At 46.4% G+C, this 25,240-nt stretch overlaps 1 protein-coding gene across 5 annotated transcripts in view; it reads left to right on the top strand.

The window, feature by feature from the left end:
• Nucleotides 1–646: 646 nt before the first annotated feature.
• The window catches only part of UBE2E1 (ubiquitin conjugating enzyme E2 E1), a 58,703-nt gene continuing 34,109 nt past the window's right edge, over nt 647–25,240 (top strand). Inside the window, exons 1-3 of one of the 5 annotated variants that reach the window (XM_032781175.2) lie at nt 647–924; nt 3,078–3,258; nt 5,953–6,003. In XM_032781175.2, the coding sequence (XP_032637066.1) occupies nt 3,107–3,258; nt 5,953–6,003 (203 nt within the window). In that variant the 5' untranslated portion in view covers nt 647–924; nt 3,078–3,106. Of the gene's footprint in view, nt 925–1,284; nt 1,370–2,676; nt 2,719–3,077; nt 3,259–5,952; nt 6,004–25,240 lie in introns of those variants that run through there. The other 4 variants (XM_075062465.1, XM_075062464.1, XM_032781173.2 and 1 more) reach the window with 4 other exon arrangements.

Here is a 25,240-nt window from a genome sequence, read left to right on the forward strand (position 1 = left end):
AGTCAACAGAGCTGTAAGTATTGAGCACCCTTGAAAATTCTGGGAGATTAGACAACTAGGTTCTTTTCTTCTGATTCACAAAGCATAAATTGGTGGTAATAATCATATGTACTGTACTTTGCAGGTGTGCTGTGCAGTTGGATTCATTGAGATCCTCAGTTGCAAAGAGTGATAGAAATGCAAAGTACTATTAATTATTATGATGCACAATGGTGATAGTCTAGTGGCTGGGAGAACAAAGAACATGCCACATAGTTTGCTGTTTGATCTCTTGATATACTTTTGAAAACTGAAGGCACTGAGCCACATTCAATGGAGGTAACAACATGAATGAATTTGGTGCAGCATTTCCACTGAGATCTATGGCACTTTGCCTTGGCCCATAGAAAAGTGGCTGGTTGTGCTGGCTTCTTATGTGAAAAGTACGGTGGGTCACTAGTGTGGTGAGATGTCATTTTTCTTTATGGTTGTGCCAAAAGATCAACTGCAAAGGTTTTGCAGGAGCAGAAGGATAAAAACCCATTGAAGATGCAGCACAATCAAGCCCAACTTTATTGAATACTGTGCTTTCCATACCAACTAGGCTCCCCACCAGGTGGACTTCACCACTGCGGGTTCCCCCCATCCAACCTGCTTTTCCTTCCTGTAGCTGGCCAGCCGGAGCCCAGCCTGCTGCCATCTCTCCGCAGGAGCTGCTGCTGCTGACATCACAAGCGGCCCTTCCTTTTGTGTGTTCCTGAGCGCACCGGGGGCTGCGTGGGGACAATGGAATCCTGAACTCGGGGCGCGGGCAAGTGGGAAGCTGCTGCTGAGGATGAGTCAAGGCTGAGCCCGGGGAGGGGAGAAGCTGCTGCTGCTTGAGGGCTGGAACAGGTGAGAGACGGGGAGGAAGCTGCTGCTGCTGCTGCTCCTGGACTGAGCCAGGTGAGAAGTTGTTGCTGCTGCGGAAGGGGGATGGGGGGGGGGCAGCTGTTTTGGGGCCGGGCGAGCCAGGAGTGGGAATGGACAGGAGCCCGGCTCAAGCCATCAGGCAGCCCCAGCTGCTCCTCTGCCCCCTAAGACCGGGGCAGGGAGCTGAGCCTCGGATCCTGTTTATTCCGCGCCCCCCCGCGCGCGCCCCGTCAGGGCACTCGGCAGAGGAGCCTCCATCTGCGGTCCCGCAAGGCTGGGGCTCCCGCGGCGCCTGCCCCCTGGGGGCGAGTGCGGCCGGTCCCCCCCAGCCCCGCTCGCCGAGGGGCCGGGGAGGAGCGGGGCAGCCATTGCCTGGGTAAGAGTTGCTGTTGCAGCACTTCCGCTTCTCTCCCAGCGAGAGACACGAGTGGCCAGGCCCAGCCGCGCCGCGGAGGAGCCGCCAGACACAAAGGGAGAGGTACGGCGCGGGGCCCCTCTCCCCGCAGGGCACCCCCCGGCCAGGCCAGGGCCTCCGGCCTGCGCAGCGCGACCACGGGCAGGGGCCGGGGCTGGGGCCGGGGCCGGGGGGCCGGAGGTATTGCCCCCTCCCGCAGGGCCTGCACCGGGGGGGGGGGCAATTCTCCCTATCACAGACTAGACGAGCTCTTCCTGGAGGTTTGCCCCGTGCACGTCCCCCCCCCCCCGGCCCTGCTTCCCACATTCCCCTCCCCCGGCTCTGCCCCCACCCGCAGTTCCTCCGGCTTTGCTACCCCTTCCCCCATCATCCCCCCACGGGCTCTGCTCCCTCCCCCATCTCTTCTCCCCTCGCCACTGCCGCGGGAACGCCACCCTCCCATCCTTCCCTTGCCCCCTTGGGACCGCTGCCTTCCCCTCCGTTGCCCCACAGGCATGATGGCATGACTCTGATTTCCACCACCTCCCACCTCTTGTCTTCTGCTGGACTGATCTCCCACCCATACTTAGGCATTGGTACCTGTCACCCTTGCTTCCCATCCCTGCACCACTGATCTCCCCCCCCCCCCCACACACACACACACCCCCTGCTATCCCTGCCCCCTCTAGGCACTTCATCTCTCCCACATACCTGCCTCTTACCTCTGCAGACTCTGATCCCCCATCCCCACCTTGTCTGTACCTCACCGCCTGCAGGCTCTTATCTCCCACACACACACACTCCTGCCTACCCTCGCCCCCTGCAGGCTTGACGCCCCCCATACCCCCCGCCTTTCCCTCACCCCTTACAGGCACTCATCTCCCCCCCCCACCACACCACACCCACCTTGCCTGTCCTCAGCTCCTGCACGCTCTGATCTCCCCCAAACACCCTGCCTACCGCTTGCCCCTGCAGGCACTCATTTTCCTCCATGCCTGCCTTTACCCTCTGCAGGTTCTGATCTCCTCACCCCCACCTCACCAGCCCTCACCCCTGCAGGCATCATCTCCCCCACATCTGTTCCTCATCTCCTCCCCCAACAAGGCACCAATTCCCCCCCACCTTGCCTGTCCTCTCCTCCCCACCGCAGGCATTGATCTCCGTCTTTACTCTTCCCCCCCCCCGGCACTGATCTCCCTCCCACAAACACCCTGCTTGCCTACCCACCCCTCACCTTCCTAGACACTTATTCTCCCCCTGTAGCCAATGTCTCCCTACTCCTGTTGTAGACATTGATCCTGCTGCTTTTCCTTTCCTTTTTCTCCATCTGCTTCTGAGTCTGCAGAGGGGACTGGAGACATCCTATTTATATCCCAAGCCTCAGGGCTGGATAACTGGGGGAGAAGATGACTGGCTTCTTGTGTGTAGTTTGGGTGAGATTAGAAGGAATTACTTGCAGCTTCTCTGATCCTTGCAGCCTCCTTCTTCCCAGTCCCTATTCTCTCAGCCTGCCCCCCCCCGCCCCACTTCTGTTCTCATTGAAAGGAGACATTCAAGTCCATCCCCTCCCACAGTGTTACTGGTGCAGGGAGAAGCTGCTGCTCCTCCTGCTCAGACCATTTCTGTTCAGCATCCCTGTCTGCAAAGGCCAGGAGGGAGGGAGAGAGAGACAAGGCCCTGTCTAAAGAGAGTGCGACTCAAACAACCTTTACGTGTGAGACTGTGGTGGGTTCCTTTCTCTGTGCATGTGTTCATTGTTTGTTCCCCACATCCTACGGTGTCTCCTCTCCAGGTTTGGGTTGTGTGGTGGGGGGGTCCGCTATGTCGGATGACGATTCGAGGGCCAGCACCAGCTCCTCCTCATCTTCATCCTCCAACCAACAGACCGAGAAAGAGACAAACACCCCTAAGAAGAAGGAAAGCAAAGTCAGCATGAGTAAAAACTCCAAGCTCCTTTCCACCAGCGCCAAGAGGTGAGATTGTCTGCAACCAGACACTGTGTCACTGCTGTCTCTCTGCGCCTCTGTCTCTCTGCTTGTATGGCCCTCTGTAACTGCCCCATTGCTGCTGTTCCTCCTCCCCTCCACTGAGTGTTAATCATTTCTATTCCTCATTACTGGTGTTTACCTTCAACCTCTCCACAGAAATTACTGTTGTCCCCATCTCCCCTTTGTCACTATCTGCACCTAGCAAGAAGCTTTCCCCAAACAGTACCGCGTCCCCCATCTCCTCCTCACCATCTGCACTCAGCACCGTTCATCCCCACTGAGATTACTGCTCTCTTCAGCACCTGACTTTAGAGCCAGATCTCTGTAGGGATTAAAGCCTATGAGCTTAATTCCTGCTCTGCTACTGAAGCTATGTGGCCTTGAGGAAGTCATTTAATTTCTCCATCAGTTTCCCCATTTGGAAAATGGGAATGATGATAACACATAGCTCACATGGGTGTTGTGAGGATTAATTAATTAATGTTTGCTTTGATCTTGTATGACATCTGTCATACATGCAAATACTTGTTACATGGTGCCAGCTCTCCCCACTGAACGCATCACTATTTCCCTATCTCCTTCCAACCTGCATTAAGGGCTTGCGTACCTGGGGAAATTACTGTTTCAGAACAGCTCTCAAGGTGGACAGTCTTTTCTGAAATGAAAGGGACTTTACTGTGAAATAATTACTCTGCTTAAATTATACCAGAATAACTTTTCTGGAATAGCTGTGCAGTCAATATCCCCGAAGTAGACAAGCCCTTAGACCCAACTCATCTCCAAAACATTGCTGCTGTCCTACCTGAGCCATTCTCCATATCACCTGAATTTGGCACCATCCCACTCCAAAAAAGCTCACCTAGCTGAGAATGAAGCTTCCAAGCAAGCTTTCATTACTCCGTCAATAAGAATAATAATCCATCTGGCTGATCGTTGAAAAGCTTTGCAATGCACCGGCAAAAAGCTCACAATCTGTATGTATCAAAAAGGGCTGGGTTTTTTGGATTGCTCAGTCAATGCTCTGTTGTGCTCAAGAGATCGTTTGGATTTTGTAGCTTTCAGGCAGCTTGTTGACTTCAGAACTCATCTGAGCAAAGGATTCCTTGGCAAAGTCACATACACAGCAGCAAGTGGTGGTTGGATGAGAGGCCATCAGCTAGTTTTAAAATATCTGTAAAGGCCTGCTGATTGTAAATTGCTTGGTATGAATAGGGTTTGGTTCTTATTATGTGTGACAAATAGAAAACAGGCAAAGGAGGCTGGCTGAGTGTGGAGGAGGGGAAGGAAGGGAGGCTGTTTGTGTGTGCAGTGGGGGGAGATTTGGAGGTGTGGCTTGAGTTGCAGTAGTGGGGCTCTGGGGAATGGGGATGGTAGCTGGTGGTAGTGGAAGGGAAATGTGGAGCTGTAGATCCTGGAGAAGTCTGGAGGCAGGAAGGATGTTGGGGATGGGGCTTTGGGGATGTGAGGGAGAGGACTGGGGGCGGGGCTTTGGGGGCAGGGGAGATTTGGAGTCTGTGGTAGCGGGAGCAGATAGGATCTTGGAGATGTGTGTGACTATTCCCCTCTTTTTAAGTTTAATCAGAAATGGATCAGGGAGTTGGGCTTTGTTGCTAGTTATCCACCCTTCCCAGTCAGAACCCCTGCAGCCCATTCCCCAGGATGCTAAGTGGGGAAGGGGGTTGTGGCTGTGGCTGTTTAGCCCATCTCAGTGAGACAAAGATTTATAATTTTCCCCAGGCTGTAGTCCTCCCCTCACACCTAACCTCCTAACACCTCCTCACACCTAACACTCGCATTTGCAAGGAGGATCTGTCTCATTGTCAGTATGTTGGAGGGGGATGGGGCCTTATCCCCCTCTGTGTGGGGTGCGGGGTGGACCAGTCTGTGGAGCTGATATGGGGAGAAGGAATGTGTCTATTTTCTCTCTGTGTTTCTGTCACAGGGTGTCTACCCCACTGTGTGTGTCTGGAGTAGTCTTGTCTATACAGGCAGCAGTGTTCAGGATGTGAAAGGCTCTGGCAGTGGGGAAAGGCTCCGGCAGCAGGGCCAGTTGCAATGAAAAGCTTTGGTGGGGGGAGCTTTTCCCTGCTGCCTCCCCTTGCCTGAACCTTTCACTGTAGAGTATAGATACACATACCCTACACACTGCAGACACACACAGTGGGACAGACACCCTGTGACTCCTCACTGCTGGAATCTTGCACTGTGGTGGGGAAAGCAGCAGAGAATCCTGTGGCACCTTATAGACTAACAGACGTTTTGGAGCGTGAGCTTTCGTGGGTGAATACCCACTTCGTCAGACGCAGTGGGGAAAGGCTCTAGCAGTGGGGAGGCGGCAGGACACCACGCTGTCAAAAATAGCCCTGTAGATGTGGGAGGCACTGCTTGGTCATGTAGAGAGCTGTGTAGAGTATATACCCTAGATTCTGGCATGTCTCCACTATACTCATCTAAGTGGTGCCTCACCATCTACACCATTTATACCTGTGCTAGTTGGGCATGCCATGTACATACTCTGCATGCCGCTGCAGGTGTAGATCTACCCTGTGTGTTCCTGGAAGAGTGACGCACATACACAGTCTCACAGTCATTGTGACATATATCTATACTGCATGTGTGTGATGACTGTGATCCCACATAGTGACTTACCTTTGTTCTTTCTTGTTTTTATTGCCATAGGATTCAGAAAGAATTGGCTGACATCACTTTAGATCCACCTCCCAATTGCAGGTTTGTTTTGATCCTTCCTTCTCAGAGGGAGGAGAGAAAGTATACTTTTTATTATTTGTAAATATCCTTATAAGTTCTCAATGTAGCAGAGTAATGACCACTTAGATGACATAAAATACTCATGAATGCTTGGATGACATAAAAATAAATCCCTGGCAGGAGAAAGCTCAGGAGACGTTATGTGTTTTGACGTGAATTTTCTGTTTATTTTGTTTTTTCGTAATTGCATTAGTGTTTGTCACATTATCTGTGTGTGTGTTTCTGACAATGGTCAATACAGAAGAGTGTGAAAATGTGCCCCTTTTTGGTTTTTCCTGGTGCATAAGTCGAATGCTTGACTGCATTAATTTTTATTTATATAAGAATCCTGCCAAACAAGCAGAAAATTGTCTAATCTGCGTGAGTTCTCTCCAGCTCTGACAGTTCTATGCTAAGCAATAACACACAGTGGGGAAGGGGGCTGTTGGCTCATCAGTGAGTATACGCATTGAAGAAGCGCATATGTTATGTGATGAAATCACACCCTGGGGTATGCTACTGCCCTTTATAGAATGGTTACTTAAACTATGTTTTAGAGATTTAAACATTATATTTAGTACCTACAAAGCTTTGCGTTCGTCACCTAGTTGTCCTGACCCCTGGTGATTCCCTTTGGCTTTAGAGTATGAGATGATGTTGGCAATGTCTTTGGTTCTTCCTGTTTAATTAAACGGGACGGCTGCTTTCAACCTTCTCTCTCCCGTTTGGCCTGCTGGAGTCTTGTTTCCAAAGACATTCTTGAGTTCTTTATCTGACTCTTCTCCCCATGCCTTTCTGGTGCTGCTAAGCTAGGTCTGAAGGGGTAGTAGCAATTAAAAGAAAATGCCACTTAAAATATATTTTTAAATCAGTCACGTACACCTCTACCTCGATATAACGCTGTCCTCGAGAGCCAAAAAATCTTACCACATTATAGGTGAAAATGCGTTATATCAAACTTGCTTTGATCTGCCGGAGTGCGCAGCCCCACCCCCCCGGAGCACTGCTTTACCACGTTATATCCGAATTCGTGTTATATTGGGTCACGTTATATCGGGGTAGTGATGTATTTAGAATGGACATTTTGCCCCCACCTTTATATTGCTGGTGTGCTGAAGCTGCTTGTTATCCTTAACTGGTGCACAGGGAGACAATAGCACTGGAGTTCAGTGAAGGGGCAATGAACCTCTCTTTCAAAACCACTGTCAAGCATCCTAATCACTGGCAGTGGGGATGGGAAACGAGTATATGAGAACCGGGGAGGTATGGGTTGGAAGGAGGCCTCCACATCAAAAAGGATCAACCAAAGACTCCAACTCCCCACCCCTGTTGCCAAAGGATCAGCAACAATATCAGTGGGTGGGTACACAGAGCGGGGGAAAAAGAAAAACAGGTGATTGGGACGTAGTAAACCTTTAAAGGTTTTCTTAATGAATAAATTTATTAAATGTTTGATAAGATGACTTTTTAAAATTCACCTAGATAGTGCAATAGTATAGTGGTTTGACTGGTGAGGAAAGTTTTTGATATACCACTAAAGCGTGTGGTGTTGAAGATAACTACACATGGGTTTTGAGCTCTCTTCAGCTGCTGTATATTGTTTTAATGGCATTAATGTGCCCAAAATCTGTTGTGATGGGTGTCTAAAATGCTTCTGTATAACTAAATCAGGTTGCAGCCTTCATCCGAACCATCTTGGAAATAATATCAAAACCCTAAACTATTCCTATATGAAGAAATTGGAGTCATTCATGGGTGTGGGTTAGCTTCCCGACTACTTTGTTAAACTGTAATATGGCTGAGGACCAGGTGGTTTCTTATTTAAATAGTGCAGTCCATTGGGGATAGTAACGTCAAGACACAAGACAAAAAAGGTTGGATTTGTAATGTGTAAGCCTTTATGAATGGTTTTAATGGTGGAAAGCAGTTGATAGTACAAGCCATCCGTGAATATAAAGTCATATTATAGTTGCAGGTATCCTGTCTTCCTTCTGACCTTCAAATGAATTAGTATGGAGATTGGCAGTTTTATCTAACAAATAATGTTGGAAAATTGGAACAAGTTAAGCTAACCTATAATGTGTTATGTAGTAAAACACGAACAATGGTTTTCTTATGAGACCAGGAGTTTTCGCATTGCCATTCAAGCTGTCGAATTTAGTATCTGTATTTTATAGTGAGAGTAAGTACAGTGTCTCTGTTTTTATACTTGTGGTTAGTTTGGTTCAAAATGCTAAATGCCTTACACTTCCTGACATGCTTTGGGCTTGAGGCTGTATACAGCAGATTTGCTAAGTGTGGACAGATGCTGCTTGCCACAACAGTGAGAAGAGTTCCAACTATCAAAGTTATGTGGAGTGTTTACTTCCTGTGGAAGGGGAAACTGTCAAATGGAGGATGGGGGGAAGTTATGGTACTGAGACTTTCTGGTTGCTGTGTAATGGTTAAGATTGCAAGACTTTGCTCTGGGGAAGCCTCTATTGATGTGATGGCTTTCCATTATTCCTTTGTTTACACTGAATATTAGCGCTGTGAGAGAGGTATTAAACTTGGTTTTAGAACATAGTTTTAACTCTCCTGCCTCGGTAACTTTAAAAAAGGCTTTGTTTACCCTACGTCCTCTCTGCTCAGCTCAAGCATCTCATCTGACTACCTGCTTTGTGTCCTCTCTCCTGTGCCTTGGTACTGTCTATTGTATATTACCCTCCCGCTGCAATCGGGGATCCTCTTTTCCTCCATTCTCTCCTTCATTAAAGCTCTTCTCAAACCCCACTTATTGAAGAAGTCTTATTGGGTTACATTTTGAAAAGCACCAAAGTCCTATTGACTTTCAGTGGGGCTTAGGTTTCTAAGTATCTGTCACTTTAAAAAATGGGACTTAGGATCCTTAGGCATTTTTGAAAATGTTACTCAGTCTCATTTATAAAGAAAAAATGCTGCATAACTCTGAAGATTCACTACTTTCTCAACCAGCCACTTAATCCCCACCATTGTTGTCATCTTCCAAACTGTTCCCTAACATGTTTGTGTTTGTCAGCTTCTCCTTGTTGTCCATGTCTTATTATTGGGCCTTCCTGCAAGGTGCTTGCACCTTCAGTCCATGGGAGTCGAAGACATTTAGCATGTCCAGAAGGAACTCAGAACACTGAAAGACCGCCCCTTCCGGGCAGAGACTCAATCATTATTTATTTTGTAAATATGCGTATCCATGATTCTGTGCAAGTGGTTGTTCATTAAATTTAAATTTTCAAGCAAAATAGCCGAAGAACAAATCAGGATTTTAATTTTTGCAGGGTTGCAAATATATGTTCAGACTTGAATTAAAAAACAACAACCAGATCTTGTACATGCTGATGACTTTCTAACAGTAGTACACTAAATAGAATTCACGGATATTTTCTGATTGGTGTTTAAGATATTAGTGTTCTCTTACATGGCATAGTGTAGCTACAGCATATGATTAATTTTAAGTGCGTTCTATTTCTCTCATTCTTGGTATGCTAACATTTTATGTGAAATGATTGAAACAGGATGCTGGAAAGCTTTAATTATCTTTTGTCCATTTATGGGATGATTTGGCTTCTGACACTGGTGATGAGAGATGTAAAATCTATATTTTAATTGTAGGTATTTGGTGATAAAAGAGCTACAGCTTTCACACTGAAGGGCTTCTTAGTTAATGTGAAATTGAGATTTAATGTCATAGGCTTTGAATATTACACATTTGGATCCCAGTCGTAATGAAATTTCAGTTCTCTGTTTAAATATTAGCTTGTATAAGGAAGTGAAAATCATAATCTGGGCCGGTTGATTTTTTTTTGTGTGTGTGTATCTTTGGTACATTGTGTGTCTTATAGGGATTTATTTACATTACACATTCAGATGTGTCATGGAGTCTGGTTCCATGATTGTCTCCAGTCATGGTTCCATTTTTCTTTATAAGCAGGGCTTAACTGTATTTAACCAATATCTAAAACTTTGGCTTACCCATGTGACTGGATTTCTGAGGCTGTATCAGGGACATGATTAAAACATTAACTGTCATTTACACAGTCTGTCTCAGGGACTTACTTGGCCTCCATTGACCTAATAGCTGAGTACCTCAAAATCTTTAATATAGTTCTCCCTGTGAGGTGTTTTCCCCATTTTATAGGTGGGGAACTGAGGTTGACACTGATTTCAATGGAAGTTAGCAGCCTAAATAGCTTTGTGGATCTGGGCCTGAAAGAGTAATGTGCAGGATTTTAAAGTTATTTGGGTCCTGTTCTGTTAAGCATTGCAATGCCTAATTGACTTAGTGCTTCTAAGTCAGGGGCGGGCAAACTTTTTAGCCTGAGGGCCACATCGGGTTTCCAAAATTGTATGGAGGGCCAGTAAGGGGAGGCTGTACCTTCTTAAATAGCCAGGTGTGGCCTGGTCAATGCCCCCTATCCAACTCCCCCTCTTCTTCTTACCCCCTGATGCCCCCCCCCCCCAGACACTCGCCCCATCCAACTCTCCCTGTCCCCAACGGTCCCCCCGGGACTCCTGCCCCATCTACAAACCCCTGCTCCCCGTCCTCGGAACCCCCTCCTCTGACTGCCCCCTGCCACCCCATCCAACCTCTCCTCTCATTCCTGACTGCCCCCTGGGATCTCTGCCCCATCCAACCACCCCTTCTCCCTGATCGCCCCAGGAACCCCTGCCCCTGACTGCCCTCTGCCGCCTCATCCAACCCCTCCGCCCTCCTTTCTGACTGCCCCCCGGGGACCTCGGCCCCCATGTTCCCTGTCCTCTGACGGCCCCGACCCCATCTACACCCCTGCCCCCGACCACCACCCTGAACTCCCCTGCCCTCTAACCCTCCCCCAGTTCCCTGCCCCCTTACCGCGCTGCCTGGAGTACCGGTGGCTGGCAGTGCTACAGCTGCGCTGCCTGGAGCACCGATGGCTGGCAGCTGCGCCGCCCAGCTGGAGCTAGCCATGCCACCGCGCAGCACAGAGCACCGGGTCAGGCCATGGCTCTGCGGCTGCACTGCCCCAGGAGCTCACAGCCTCACCGCCCAGAGCATTATGCCAGCAGCGCAGTGAGCTGAGGCTGTGAGGGAGGGGGAACAGCAGAGGAGGGGCCAGGGGCTAGCCTCCTGGGCCAGGAGCTCAGGGGCTGGACAGGAGGGTCCCGTGGGCTGTAGCTTGCCCATCTCTGTTCTAAATCCTTGTTGCTTTTGAAAATGAGACATAGACTTCCAAGTTCCAGTAACTTTCAATGAGAATTAGTCTTCTGCGTCAGTTAGGTGTGGCAATGCCGAACAGAGCAGTGCCTAAATCATTTTAAAAACCAGGACTTAAGTGTCTTGCCCAAGGTCACACAGGAAGTGTGTGCTTAAGATGGGAATTGAAGCCGCATCTCCTGAATCCCTGATATGACAGATACGCCTCTACCCTAATATAACGCTGTCCTTGGGAGCCAAAAAATCTTACCACGTTATAGGTGAAACCGCATTATATCAAACTTGCTTTGATCTGCTGGAGTGCGCAGCCCTGCCCCCGCCCCCAGCTCTGCTTTACCGTGTTGTATCCAAATTCGTGTTATATCGGGGTAGAGGTGTATTGCCATTTCCTGCAATATCCGTGAAAGACTTCGCTGTTTTAAGTTTATATATTATCGTGGGCCAGGATTGTGTGTAACCTTTTCTTGGGCAGAGACTTGCGTGTCACTCCATCTTGACCAGGGATTTTAAGGTTGCACAGCTGCCTGATTTACACTGCTCTCCTCAGCAAGCCAGAGCTTTTCGGACCCCAAACCACCGCCTGCATGTCATGCTGCACCCTCCTGGGTGCAGAACCATTGGACCCCCTGCGAGAGTGGAAGGAGGTAGTTAATGGGGAGACGTTTATTGTATGGAGAGATACTGCAACAGTTAAAACTTTAGTTAAGTCTCATGTTGTGAAACCCCATCAAATGCTCCCAAGGTGTGAAATGTGGGTTAAAGTTCCTGGTGTGAACGCCTTTACTCTACCTACAGCACAGAATTCTGTACAGACCGGGAAGGGTCAGGGGTGCTGGTTGTAGTTGTGTTGTCAGATATCTCATATTTTTTGTTTTTGAGGAATTATGTTATGGTTTTAAAAGCATAAGGGGTGAATCAGACCACAAGTTAGCTACAGACCTGGAAGGGTTAGCCAAAATGCAAATAGAGTAGCTGCATGAAGTGTATCCCTCCTGCTCACTCCACCCTCTCCCCCCACCCCCAATCCAGGAATAATCAAGTTGCGTTTCCAGTATATACAGACAAATACCTGAGGAGAAGGAAAGTGAGACCATTTTCTACTGCAGGGGGATGACAAGATAACTTGAAGGTAAAATCTCTGAGTCCTGAAGCCCAGGCCAGGGAAATAAGCTCTCTTCCTACCCTTATCAGGGAACCAGGCACAGTACAGAGTACTTGCAATGTCTCCAGCCAAAAGTAGGGACATCGAGGCAGCAGCAGGGCACTGCCAAATCTATGACACCTACCCAAGGATGGGAAATGCCCATGGAAAGTGTATGACAGCTGCTTTGGAGATAACAAAGGTAACTACAGCCAGAAAGAAGGGGAAACTTCCTCCCATAGTCTCTGACTGCCTGATGGTCTGTGAAAATGTAAAGGACCTTGAGCCTGATGCGTGGAGAACTGCTGTGCACTTTGACTCAGTATGTGGGGATCAGAGGACCACCCCAGTGGAGTGGGGGATCAATACACTTTCCTCTTCCCCCTAGAGAAACTGGCCCCTGGGCCCTGACTTCTGAGGAGATGGAGCAGAGAAAGGAATTTGACTGTGGGGGAGATTTGAAGAATCTGTTAAAAGTGGTGCAGAGAGCTGCTTCATGGGAGCCCTACCTTATTGCTCCCTTCTGTACAAAGAGTTGCTTCCTGGAATGCTTCCGGGAGCGAGGGAACCTCAACCCACCATGGGGCAGCTGACTGCATGAGGGACAAAGGGACACCACATACCCTCCTTAGAATCCAAGGGGAAGTGGCAGTGGGTGGACCAGTCTCAGATTCACACCCAGATGTTTTGGGGGAGTAAGTGTATGCAAGAGCTCCACCCTCATAGGCTCTAATAGGAGAAATTATACAGGGTAGGGGTCAGATGACTCTGTATGGATTTTTGAAGGAAATATGCTCACTTGCTAGTGGAATGTTTATTATATGCATAGGTGAAATATGAAATTAACCACCATCCAGGGAATAAACCTGTGCATTCTCCTAGGAGGATGGTCAAGCACCCGAGTTTCACCTCACTTCTTTTGGGAGGAGATGTGACGTATGACAGTTTCCTGCAATATTCTTGAAAGACTTTATTAATTTTATGTATTATTGTGGGTTGGGAGAGATGTGACATCTCTAGGGGAGAGATGTGACAGATGTAAGACCTGGGAGTTCAAATAAAAACATTGAAAATGTGCCAGGAAAAGTATGGATTTTTGGGACAATAAGTGTTCAGTGGTTTTCCTGGGGTATACCTAGGGAGAAGTTAATGTAAATTCTCCAACTCCAGTTATGCAAAAACCCAGCCTTTTGAAGCTGCGCCATAAGGAGAGGGTAATTGACTGCTAATTACCTGTTACTGAAAGTCAGGATCTAAGGCCCAAGCTGAGTAAAGAAACAGCTAATCTGCCCAGCCCTTGTTCTGGATCTAAGATGGATGAACTTGTAACCACAGGGAAGTCCTAGTTGTGGGTTTTGAAGGACTAAAACCTACCAGAGCCCTAGGCTGGAGTTGGGGATGATCTCTGGAAAGCAGTGCATGTGTGTTTGTTCTTTTATTGTTTTTAATAATGCTGTACTGCTTTTACGTTCAGAAAAACTGTGCTTGCTTAGGAGGAGCTGTGTTGTAACTTATAACTGTGGCAATATACTGGTCATAGGCTTTGGAGAGAGAGAAAAACTCAGGAATTGGCCTATTTAGGCAGTCTAGCTTTCTGGGGGTATTAGAATATAAGACAGGGAGCTGTGCAGCCTTAAAATCCCAGTCAGGAGGGAGAGAGACATGTCGGTCTCAGGTAGTGTTACCAACTTTCTAATCGCACAAAACCGAACACCCCTGCCCCGCCCCTTCTGAGACTTCGCCGCTTCTCCGAGGCCCCACTCCCACTCACTCCATCCCCCCTCCCTCTATCACTTACTCTCCGCCACCCTCACTCACTCGCTCATTTTCACTGGGCTGGGGAAAGGGGTTGGGATGCGGGAAGAGATGAGGACTCCGACTGCAGGTGCGGGCTTTGGGGTGGGGCAAGAAATGAGTTCAGGATGCAGGAGGGGGTGCAGGCTCTGGGGTGGGGCTGAGGATGAGGGGTTTGGGGTGCAGGAGGGGGCTCCGGGCTGGAGGGTAGAGCCGAAGAGTTTGGGAGGTATGGGAGGAGGCTCTGGGCTGAGGCAGGGGATTGAGGTGTGGGAGGAGGTATGGGCTCAGGATTGGGGGGTGCTGGTTCTGGGGTGGGGCCAGAGATGGTGGGGTTCAAGGTGCAGGAGGGGGCTTCTGGTCAGGGCAGGGGGTTGGGGTGTGTGGGGAGGTGCAGGCTCCAGCGGGAAGTTTGGATGTGGGAGGGGGCTCAGGGCTGGTGTAGGAGGTTGGAGTGTGGTAGGAGGTGCAGGGTGAAGGCTCTGGGAAGGAGTTTGGGTGTGTGAGGGAGCTTGGGACTGAGGCAGGAGGTTGGGGTGCAAGGAGTGGGCTCTGGGCAGCGCTTGCCTTGGGGGCTCCCCAAAAGCAGCGACACGTGCCTTGGCTCCTACTCATAGGGGTGCCAGGTGGTTCTGCATAGTGCGCACTGCCTCTGCCCACAGGTGCTGCCCTCCGTAGTTCCCATTGGCTCCGGTTCCGGCCAATGGGAGCTGTGGAGCCGGCACATGGGGTGGGGGCAGTGCACAGAGCCCCCTGGCCGCATCCCTCCACCTAGGAGCTGGAAGGATATGTCACCATTTGCAGGAGCCAGGTAGGGAGCCTGCCAGCTCCACCAGCTAGACTTTTAACGGCCCAGTCATCAGTGCTGACCTGAGCCACCAGGGTCCCTTTTTGACCAGGCGTTCTGGTTGAAAACTGGACACCTAGCAACCCTAGAAGGCCAAGAGAGGTGACAGCTGGGAGCCAGAAATCTAAAGTGGATGTCCTTGGTGGACCACAGAGGGGAAATACAGATGGAGTTTCCCTGAACTGTGACACCGGGTTAGCATTCCAGCCACGGGACAGTTGCTTCAAGGTGGAGCTGTATACGTCTGCAATGTTGTAGAAAGGTTCTTGAGTTAGTGTAGTGTAGGGACATGAAATTGCCCTATTTAAACATTACCTCATCCACCTTGTCTCTCTAATGTCCTGGGACCAACACAGCTACAACTACACAGCATAAATGATCATGTTTAAATATGTATGCAGTCTTTCTAGTCTGTACTGAAGGCCCAAAATGGTTATAACTAGGATAAAAAAAACTTTACTATAACTAAAACAAGCTTAGTTTTAACATGGTTTGGTCCAGTCCATACAGGATCAGCCATTGCTTAGGCCATGTCTACCCTATGAACACTGTAGTGCTGCAGCTATGCTACTGTAATGTAGACACTTCCTACAACACCTGAAAGGGATTTTCCACTTCCATAAATCTACATTCCTGATTGGCAGTAGCTAGGTCAATGGAAAAGTTCTTATCCATTCACCTAGTCACGTTTACAATATGGGTTATTTTGGCTTAACCTGTGCACCATAGCGATTTTTAAATGTAGACCAGGCCTCAAATATGATGATTTTTCACATCTCTTCTTAAAAGTCTTTAACGTCCCCAAAAAACTGGCCTTTCACAGTGGAAAAAGCTATCATGAACCAATGTTTTAAAATTTAAGTTAGCATTGTTCTTTGGCTCTTTCAGTGTATTTTTGTGTCCAATCTTTGTAAATTCCTAGGACAAGGACAAGATCTCTCTTAGGGTACGTCTACACTGCACGATTATTTCGAATTAGCTTAAACCGATATTACAAAACAGATCTAATAAAATCGGTTTAGCGCGTCCACAGTGGGATCCCGAAATCGATTGTTTGCGTCCATGGTCCAAAGCTACCATCGATTTCAGGAGCGGTGCACTGTGGGTAGCTGTTCCTCAGCTATCCCATAGTTCCCACTTCCGTGTTGAGAGCACAGTGCCTGATGGGGCAGAAAACATTGCCCCGGGTGGTGCTGGGTACAGCCTCACCCCTCCCTTTGTGAAGGCAGCAGACAACCCTTTGGCGCCTTTTTCGCGGAGTGCATTGAGCAAACGCCATAGCACAGCAATCTTTCCCTTTTTTTTTTCACGTGGTGGTGGGGGGAAATAAACTGAGGAGCTGTTCCCTGAACCACGCCAGACACTGTGTTTGAACCTACAGACATTGGGAGCTCAGCCAAGAATGCAAATAATTTTCAGAGACTGCTGTGGACTGTGGGATAGCTGGAGTCCTCAGTACCCCCTCCCTCCCTTCATGAGCGTCCATTTGAGTCTCTGGCTTCCCGTTACGCTTGTCACACAGCGCTGTGTATCCTGGAGTTTTTTATTCAAACGCTTTGGCATTTCGTGTTCTGTAACGGAGCTGGATACAACAGATTTGTCTCCCCATACAGCGATCAGACCTAGTATCTCCCGTACGGTCTATGCTGGAGCTCTTTTTCGATTTCAAACTGCATCGCCAGCCGTGCTGATCAGAGCTCCACGCTGGGCAAGCAGGAAATGTAATTCAAAAGTTCGCGGGGCTTTTCCTGTTTACCTGCCCGCTGCATCCGAGTTCAGATTGCTGTCCAGAGCGGTCAGTGCTGCACTCTGGGATGCCGCCCGGAGGCCAATAACGTCGATTTCCGTCCACATGAACCCTAATCCGAGTTATCACTATCGAATTTAGCGCTACTCCTCTCGTTTGGGAGGAGTTCCGAAATCGATTTAAGGAACCGTTTAACTCGATATTAATGACAACGTCGTGTGAACGGATACAGCGTTAAATCGGTATATCGGCCATTAAACCGATTTAAAGTTGCAGTGTAGACCTGGCCTCAGTGTCTTATGCAGATAAATGGCCAGTATTTAAATAAGAATTATGTTTCAGGTTGTAGATGAATGGAAGGGCCCTGCATTTGTAGCTTGTAGGAACAAAGGTGAAATATAGCCACTGTTTTCAAAACTCTGCAGTAAGGGATTATGACTTCTGGACTAACATGAAATCTGCAGAAAATGTGTGGCTCAGAAAGCCATTTTGAACTCTTTGATTTTAATTAATGAATGGACTTCATTTGCATCCTAGTGTAGCTCCTGTTTTGACTAAAGTTGGTTTTATATTGCTGGAGATACTGTACTTTTTAAACAGCTCAAACTTGGGTAAACGCTTTAGAGCTCTGGCTTTTACATTTGGCATATTATGCAAGAACATATTGTAGTTGTTAAAGCACAATATGGGGTTTTCTTTTTCTGTGTGTGTACGCTTGAAAGAGATCTTCCTGAATGCAGCCACCATCTCATGTACATTTTCTCGTAGTGTATTTCTTTAATGATCTGTACCGAAAGTTGAGATCATTATAATTTTAAAAGCTGCAGGTTCTATTACGTATTTGTGACTTTTGAGGGGGAGGAGGTGACTAAAATGCAGGTCATTTTAATTTAAAATATTCAGGTTGCAAAAAAGTGATTTTTGGTACATTTTATTCATTGCTCTAAAATGTAAATAATTTCTATATTAAATTTCCAAGTGTGGAGATGGGAAAGACCTTCAGAATTAGTGCTATGTGACCTTAGTTTATATGACAAAAGATAATTTTCTATCAGTGGTTTCCCCCTCTGTTTAGCATATAATTCATGGAAAAATAACACTTCCTTTTAGAAACTATTAACTAATTTAGTGATCCTCGACAGCTGTATGTGGTCTGTCTTGCAAACCTTGAAAAGAATGCAGTTTATATACTTGGTAAATTGCAACTTTATGTAGCTATTCCTGCAGGCTAAATCATCTGCTTGATGTATTCAGACAAAAACTGCATAGGAGAAACCACTTTACTGTAGATTGATTAGTTAATATTACAGGAATCCACATTTTTGAGGTCAGTGAACTGTTTTAATCAGCTCCCTTAAAAATCAGAATCATTTTAATGGCAGGATTCTTGAGAATCTGTGGCAGTAGCTAGGCTGATCCTGTGGTAGAATTTGTTTGGCATATCCTCATTTAGCAATTCCAAAATGAACTATGCTCTGTGCTCTTGCATGCCAAATATCAGAATGCTGAATCTGGAGAGCAGCTGTGAAAGTGTATCATGGATCCAAACAGGGAGTTGAAATCCCTGTCGGCCTCCACTCATTCACATACATCACTCAACTTTATTATTTGACTTCCATTTTTGTTGTCCTTGACAAACACCAGGCAATTATGTTCACTATGCTGCTTATATGTTTTACCTAATGGGAATGCTAATATTTGTCTAGGGTTGAGGAATCTGTGAACTTTAATTTTGTGTTACTTCATTTGTGTCCTAGTATGTTGTGTTTCAATTTTGTACTTAGACATTTTATTTTTTTAAGGGGAAAAAAGATAATTTCACCCATAGGTATGTGGTGCTTTATAGAGATAAAAGAAAACCTTGTCATTGCCCCAAAGTGTTTTCAATCTAAATTCTCGATCCTGTGTACAGGAGCAGATAGTAATTTGTCATCGCTTCCTTCTTCATGGGGGACTGGGTGCTTCAGGGTTTGATAATCTTATAGGGAATTTCTTCCCTCTCAGGATTTGAATCCAGGCCAGGTTGGTGGTGACTGAAAGTCATTTCCATCAGCTGCTTTATGGCTTATCTAAAATTAATTGGTCTCAATCCATTTTATAGTAGTCAAATATTTACCTCACAAAGCTTCCTCCAGTGGTGGCACCCTTGTGAGATGGAACTAATCTTTACCAGTCAGAGAGCCCCTCTAGTACACGTATGAGCCCCTGTTGGTGAGGTTAGGTATAGGAAGCTTGTACCACCCCTGCCTTTGCTGTACTTTTCCTGTGTTTTCATTCTCCTTTCATTCCAACACCGCACCTCTTGAAAGCATTGATCTTATTAAAGAAAGAGGGTGTGTGTGTAAGAAATTGGGGAAACTGACTTCCTCATATCTGATAGATGTATGTGAAATAAAGTTAAGGACTATATTGTTTCTGCTGTGATGCCATGTGAGTTAAACAAAATGAAATTAATGGGACATTTGAGTAATTGCAGTAGAATCACACTAATCTGCATGCTTTATAATTTGAACAAATACTTATTTCTCAACAAAGCTTTAACAGGTTTGCTTTCATTTCTCACTTTATTACTTTTCAAAATGGACTACAGAACATTGATTACTACATTGTGAAGTACTAGAGAAAAAGGGCAACTGTCAAAATAAACATAGTATATTTTGGAATTCAGTATTTTGTTGTTGTTGTTCACTTACTTCCCAGTTTGCAAATGTCAGTAGTTTGCAATGGGTCTGCCAGACATTAGTGCAAATCATAAAGGTTCTACAGTGTGTGTAATAAATATATATTGTGAATGAAATGTTAATTGACGTTAACAGCAGAACATCCCACAAATATGTATGCTTGAGTGCAATGCACACAATGACAAATAAGCACCGTTATATTCTGCATGAAAGTGTGCTTGGATGGGGATAGTGGCGTACAGAATCATGATCTGTAGCCTAGGTTCCCTCCCAAGTTGTGCAGCTGCGCAGCTGCCTATTAAGCCCTGTGCAGGGGCTCAGGGGTGCGGTGGGGAGAGGCTCCTCTCCCCGCCAGCCCCAGCATGCACCCGCCACTGCCAGGGGAGAGGCATCCCGACCCAGCTGTGGCCCACTAGAGCTGCCGGGGAAAGGAGCCCGTCCCTCAACCCAACTCAACCTCATGGAGCTGCCGCCAGGGAGACACGCCTCTCCCCCAGCCCCGAGCCTCTGCAGTGATAGAGGACTGGGAGGGGAGTCCTTTTGCCCTGGAACAGCCTGCACCCCCAAACCCTTCATCCTGGTCCCACCCAAGAACCAGCACCCCAACCCTCTGCCCCAGCCCTGATCCGCATCCTGAACCCCTCATTCCGGGCCCCACCCCAGAGACTTCACCCCTACTCTCTGCCCCAGCCCTGAACCCCTGGGCCCCACTCCCACCTCATGAATTTTGTTATGTGCACCAATACGAAGGTGATATGTCACACGTCACCTCCGTATTGGTGCACATAACAAAATTCATTCCACGCATGGACATACAAAATTAGAGGGAACACTGCCTGTAGCAGATACGTTTGCCTGATAGCTTTTGTTTTTTTCCCTTTTATTTTTCAACTAAAAGTCTAGACCAGGAAAGATTGACACTAGGTTTTAAAAAATGGGCCCAGGCCAACTTTTGGCAATCCCTTTGTTTACAAGAAAATCTAAGTAATCTTATACAGTTTGTAATTCAATTAATGTTGCAAATTCCAGTTGTAAATTTTGTCTGGCCCTATATTTTTGAGGGGACAGCATTTTGGAGCCAAAAATACAGGTCATGATTCCCCAGTGCCTTGAATCTTTTGGTCATTTACACATGTGCACAGTAAGTGTAAAGCACTGCCATTCTGATTGGATAGTGTTTTCACTTGTGTACCCAAGGTGCAGGGCAGTAGAGAACCAGACCATGATGCACTTTAACAGCTGCTCTCAAGATTCATCATTCTGATATTTGGCATATGATTTCTGTCTCTGGAGCTGTTGGACTCACTGGAAAAATAGATGATCTTGAAATGGTTCTGACATTTTTAGAAGCAACAGTAGATGTAAGCTACTATGATAGAGGCACTACCTATGGCAATTGGGCTGCTAATATTTAATACTGTTTCTGCCATAGGTATCTGAATTTTGCCAATGAAACTAATTTCCTTCTCTGTAAAAAGGGAAGAAGGCTTAAAATAATGATCTTTAGACTTCTGGAGTGAATCATACAATGGTTGAAAGGAAGATCAAACATTAAAAATTAATCCTGAAGCCAAAAAGTGGTTTTTCATGATAGATAAGTCAATGAAAATTAGGGGGAAGGGGAAACAAGACTTCCCAGTGATATGGACAAAAAGAGAACTTCATCAGACTTTTAGGAGGCATAGGAAATGTTTCAGCAAAGTAACATTCATCACATCAGAAATAAATCGTCAGGTTAATAATGCAAATTGGCTATCTCAATGAAAGTGTTAAGATGCTAATGGGGAGGGTACATGCTTGTGAGAGAGAAATATTCAGGTGGACACTCTTAGAAAGTTTTAATACATTATTTGTTGTTCTGACCAAGTATAGAATCTGGCTGCTCTGAGAAATGGCCTATAAACTGTAGAGAAATCGCAGTATCTTTTAATTAAAGCAGTGCTTAACTCTTGCAGATGGTTTTGAAAGATTGCTAAAATGCGTGCAGTTGTAATAACATATAGTTTAAAAGCAATTATATCAATGTTGTAGTATATCATGAAGGCCCATTTCATCTGAAGTTTCTGATCTATCAGACTAACAGTTTAATATTATACTTGCCCATTAATTATTTCCTGTGTGTCCTAGTAATCTTTTTAAGGCAAATACATTAGGTAAACAATCAAAGCATTTACAATTGTTGTAGTTTTTTGTTTCAGTTTGTAAATGTGTTCTTCTTAAGCAATAAGAATTATCTAATGTTTTTTGTAGAATAATTTTAATTTTGAGAACATATTTGTATTTTATATTGCTTTGTTGGCAGTGGGAATAATATTCATGCCATTTAATTTGGGATAGTAAAACTAAGACTCAGAATTATTTTAATCAGTAAACAAACAAACATAGCTGGTTTAGTTTTTAAATAATGAGATAAAAATGTATTTGATTAAATAAAAACTGGAAATGTCATGATCCTGGCCCCAACGCTCCATTGCATTAAATGTTTTGCACTCTTCCTCCTGGTGCTAATCAAACTTAAACACAAAGGGCTTGTCTTCACTACTGCCGACATAACGCAGTATAGACACTGCTTTAAGTTGATGTAAGTTACGTTGCTGGGGGAGAGGTTCACACCTCTGAACGATGTAACTTACATCGACTTAAGCAGTAGTGTAGACAAGCCCTGAGGATCCAGGCCTTTGATGTACTTGGGTAAGAGTAATGAGGTAAACTCAGGTAATACAGAACTGTCTTAATGGCTACTGGAACATCCCATGAGGGCTATTGATAGCAAGATAGCTTGTGCCTGTGATTGGCCGAGTATTCACCAACTCCAAGGCTCAGACTCCCCTTTATGCACACTGAACACTGTTCAGGTACGTGCCAGGAATTAGGCCTCTGGCAACTTTTATTTTGTATAGCAGCTTTCATACAAATTGTATCCATACGTACTTGAGAGAAAATGAAACAGAGAACTAATTATCAGGGAGGGAGGGAGTTACAGGCCAGGGAGACAAGACAGGTTTTCTGTTGGGATGTGAAATGAAATTCAGTCACTGAGGTGGGAGAGATACAGTAAAGCCATTTGGGATGGCAGGAGCCTCTGGGGAGAAGGTAGTAAAGTAGTACCAGTGGCAAAATTGTACGAGGGGGCATGGGTGGATGGTAGGGAGTAAGAGAGATGAGGTCTGTAAGGAAGACTAAGACAATTATGGATTGGTTCCTGAAATGAATGGCGGTAACGAGAGTGTGGGGTGAAAAGTACACTTCTTCCCTCCCTGCCCCATCATGTTAGTTTTACTTTGTTGTTGGCCATAGCAAGAAGCAGGAGGAACAAGGCATTATCCTATATGGGATAGAAATGGGGATTTTAGGAGAGGGCAAAAACAGAAAGAGAGGGAGACCAAGAAACAAACCCAGACAGAGAGGGACACACTCAGATTGAGACCAGGACAGAGAAAAGCAAGCAAACGAGACTGGGATGGAAAAAAAGGAGTGGCTTAAAACTTAGTAGATACCACCTAACCTAGGCCAGTACCAAAGATGGGAAGCTGTAGGCTTATGTGTTGGAAGCCCTGGAAGAGGTTACTAGAGCTTTCCCACCAAGGGAACGAAGTATCTGATCACCTGTTTCCCTGCTCTTTGTCCTCCTGATTTTAGTCCTTTCACCATATTCCTCCTTTTGTCTGCTTTTTTACTTAGCTTTGTGCCTTCAGCCTTGCAGCCCACCCACCTCCTTGCACTGTGCATATGTGTAACAATTTCCTTGCCCTCATGTACTAAGCACCCCTGCACTATTCCTCCCTAAACTCCACCTTTCAAAGCAATCCCTGCTCACTTCTCATCACTCACCCTCTTATCCTCACTTTTCTGAAGAGTTAATCTGTGATTTGTGCATATGTGCCTTGCCTTATTTAGACTGTAAAGTCTTCAGGGTAGGGGACTTGCCTTTTTATCTGTTTGTAAAGGGCCTGATATAAAGGTTCTGTAATAACAAATGGGTTTAGTCCTTGGACTGGTAGGTCTCACACATTTTTAAAGCCTTGCTTACTCTTGTGGCAGTTTTTTATCTGATCAAAGAAAATAAGTGAGTTGCCTTTATTCAGTAACTATTGTAGTATATTGAATATGTGGTTTCTGATACTACTACACTACAGTGTAACAAGCTGATATGTGTTGAGATATATATTACTTTTATTCTGGGTAGTACCCAAGGAAATGAATAAAAGTATCCATCCAATAGCTAATCTTTTTCTTTGCCATCTTTGTGCTCCTACTTTACCCTCTGTCTCACTAACTGGAAGAAGTGAGAGTATTTGTTAAGAAAATGTTCGTTAAAATGCATAGCTATTATATGCGTTAAGGCATTACAATTTAACATACTTAGTATTCAGTGTGTATATATAATTTCTAATGATTGTATGACTGCTCTGTTATTATACTCGAGTTTTGTAATGTGTGAGGCATGCCTTGCTTATTGACATTTTTCTACAAAGATTAAAAATATTCTAGCTCCTACTTAGTGTGGTTGTGATACATAGGCATTTTTACATGGCTTTTCTTAATAGGTTCCAAACTGTAACTATACACCATTGTGTATGTGCCCACACCAAAATCTTTGTTAATTCAGAGTGGAGGCTGCTAAAGTGTATTTCCCATCACTGCAATCATTAAATACCAAGGAAATAGCCAATTAAGCTACTCAAGCTGAGTTCTGGAAGGAGACCTTTGGGGAGGGTGTGAGGGTTGATGGAACAGCATAAGGGGTTGGGACTCTGTACCCAGGGAGAGGAGGGTTGTGGGATTCTGAGAGGGGTGGCATTAGGTAGGCAGTGCTTTGACCAGGTAGACATTGGAGTTTGGGGTTCTAGTTGTGAAATAGGAATGGAGTCTGGAGACAGAGAATCAGAAATGTGGGGTGTTAGGAGATGCTGGGGGCTGGGTCAAGGGTCTGGGCTCTGGCAGAGGAGGAGATCAGGAGTGCGGGCTCTAGAAACGGTAAGTGAGGCATGCACTACACTTGTGCCCCTCCACCCCCCTCAGGCCGGGCCAGGCCTGACTGGACAGTTGAAAAGGGAAGCATAGGGGTGGGTTTGAATAGAACTAAGGGAAGAGCTGGCTGGAGTCTGGATCTGGGAAGGAGGATTGGGTCACTAGCTCGCAAATGAGCCAGTGAAGAATATTATGCATGGAAGGGTCTTCACTGACTCAGGTTGGGGGCTTGTTGGGGAGCTTAGAGAGAGGAGCTTGAGTTGAAGATTGGGACTACGCATGAGAAATGGCTCTGTAATATTCACAGGGGGTGGGCAAGTGTCAGGGCTCAGGAGGAGAAGGCTTGGAAAGGATAGTGCTTTGCTGATTCTCCAGCCTAGTGGCAAATCTGCTGTGGGTCATTGGAATGGAATCCGCTCCCTGCAGGGCTGGTGTAACCACTAGGCGAACTAGGCTGCCGCCTAGGGCACCAAGATTTGGGGGTGCCAAAAACCGGTGTCCCCATTTTTTTTTAATGGGGTTAAGAAGAGGAAGTCTCCACCTCTTCTGGCAGCTTGAACCTGTGGCTGCCAAGCTCCATTAAAACTATCAGCAGCACAGGGCCGCGAAGTGGGGCTCGGCAGCGCAGGCATTTCCGCAAAGTGGGGGCTGAGCGGGAGCTCTCGGATCAGAGAGAGACACAGGGGGGTGGTTAATGAGCCCTCTTGCCCTCAGGGGAAGGCCAAGTTCCTCTTTCCTTCTGCTTGATGCCCAAGAAGGGCGGCTGTTAGTTGGCACCAGAACCTCGGACCCGCAGCCAAGCCCTCCCCAGCGCTGGCATCTGAACCAG

The sequence above is a fragment of the Chelonoidis abingdonii genome, chromosome 2 (genome assembly GCF_003597395.2).
Source record: "Chelonoidis abingdonii isolate Lonesome George chromosome 2, CheloAbing_2.0, whole genome shotgun sequence".
In the NCBI taxonomy this organism is placed as follows: domain Eukaryota; kingdom Metazoa; phylum Chordata; order Testudines; family Testudinidae; genus Chelonoidis; species Chelonoidis abingdonii.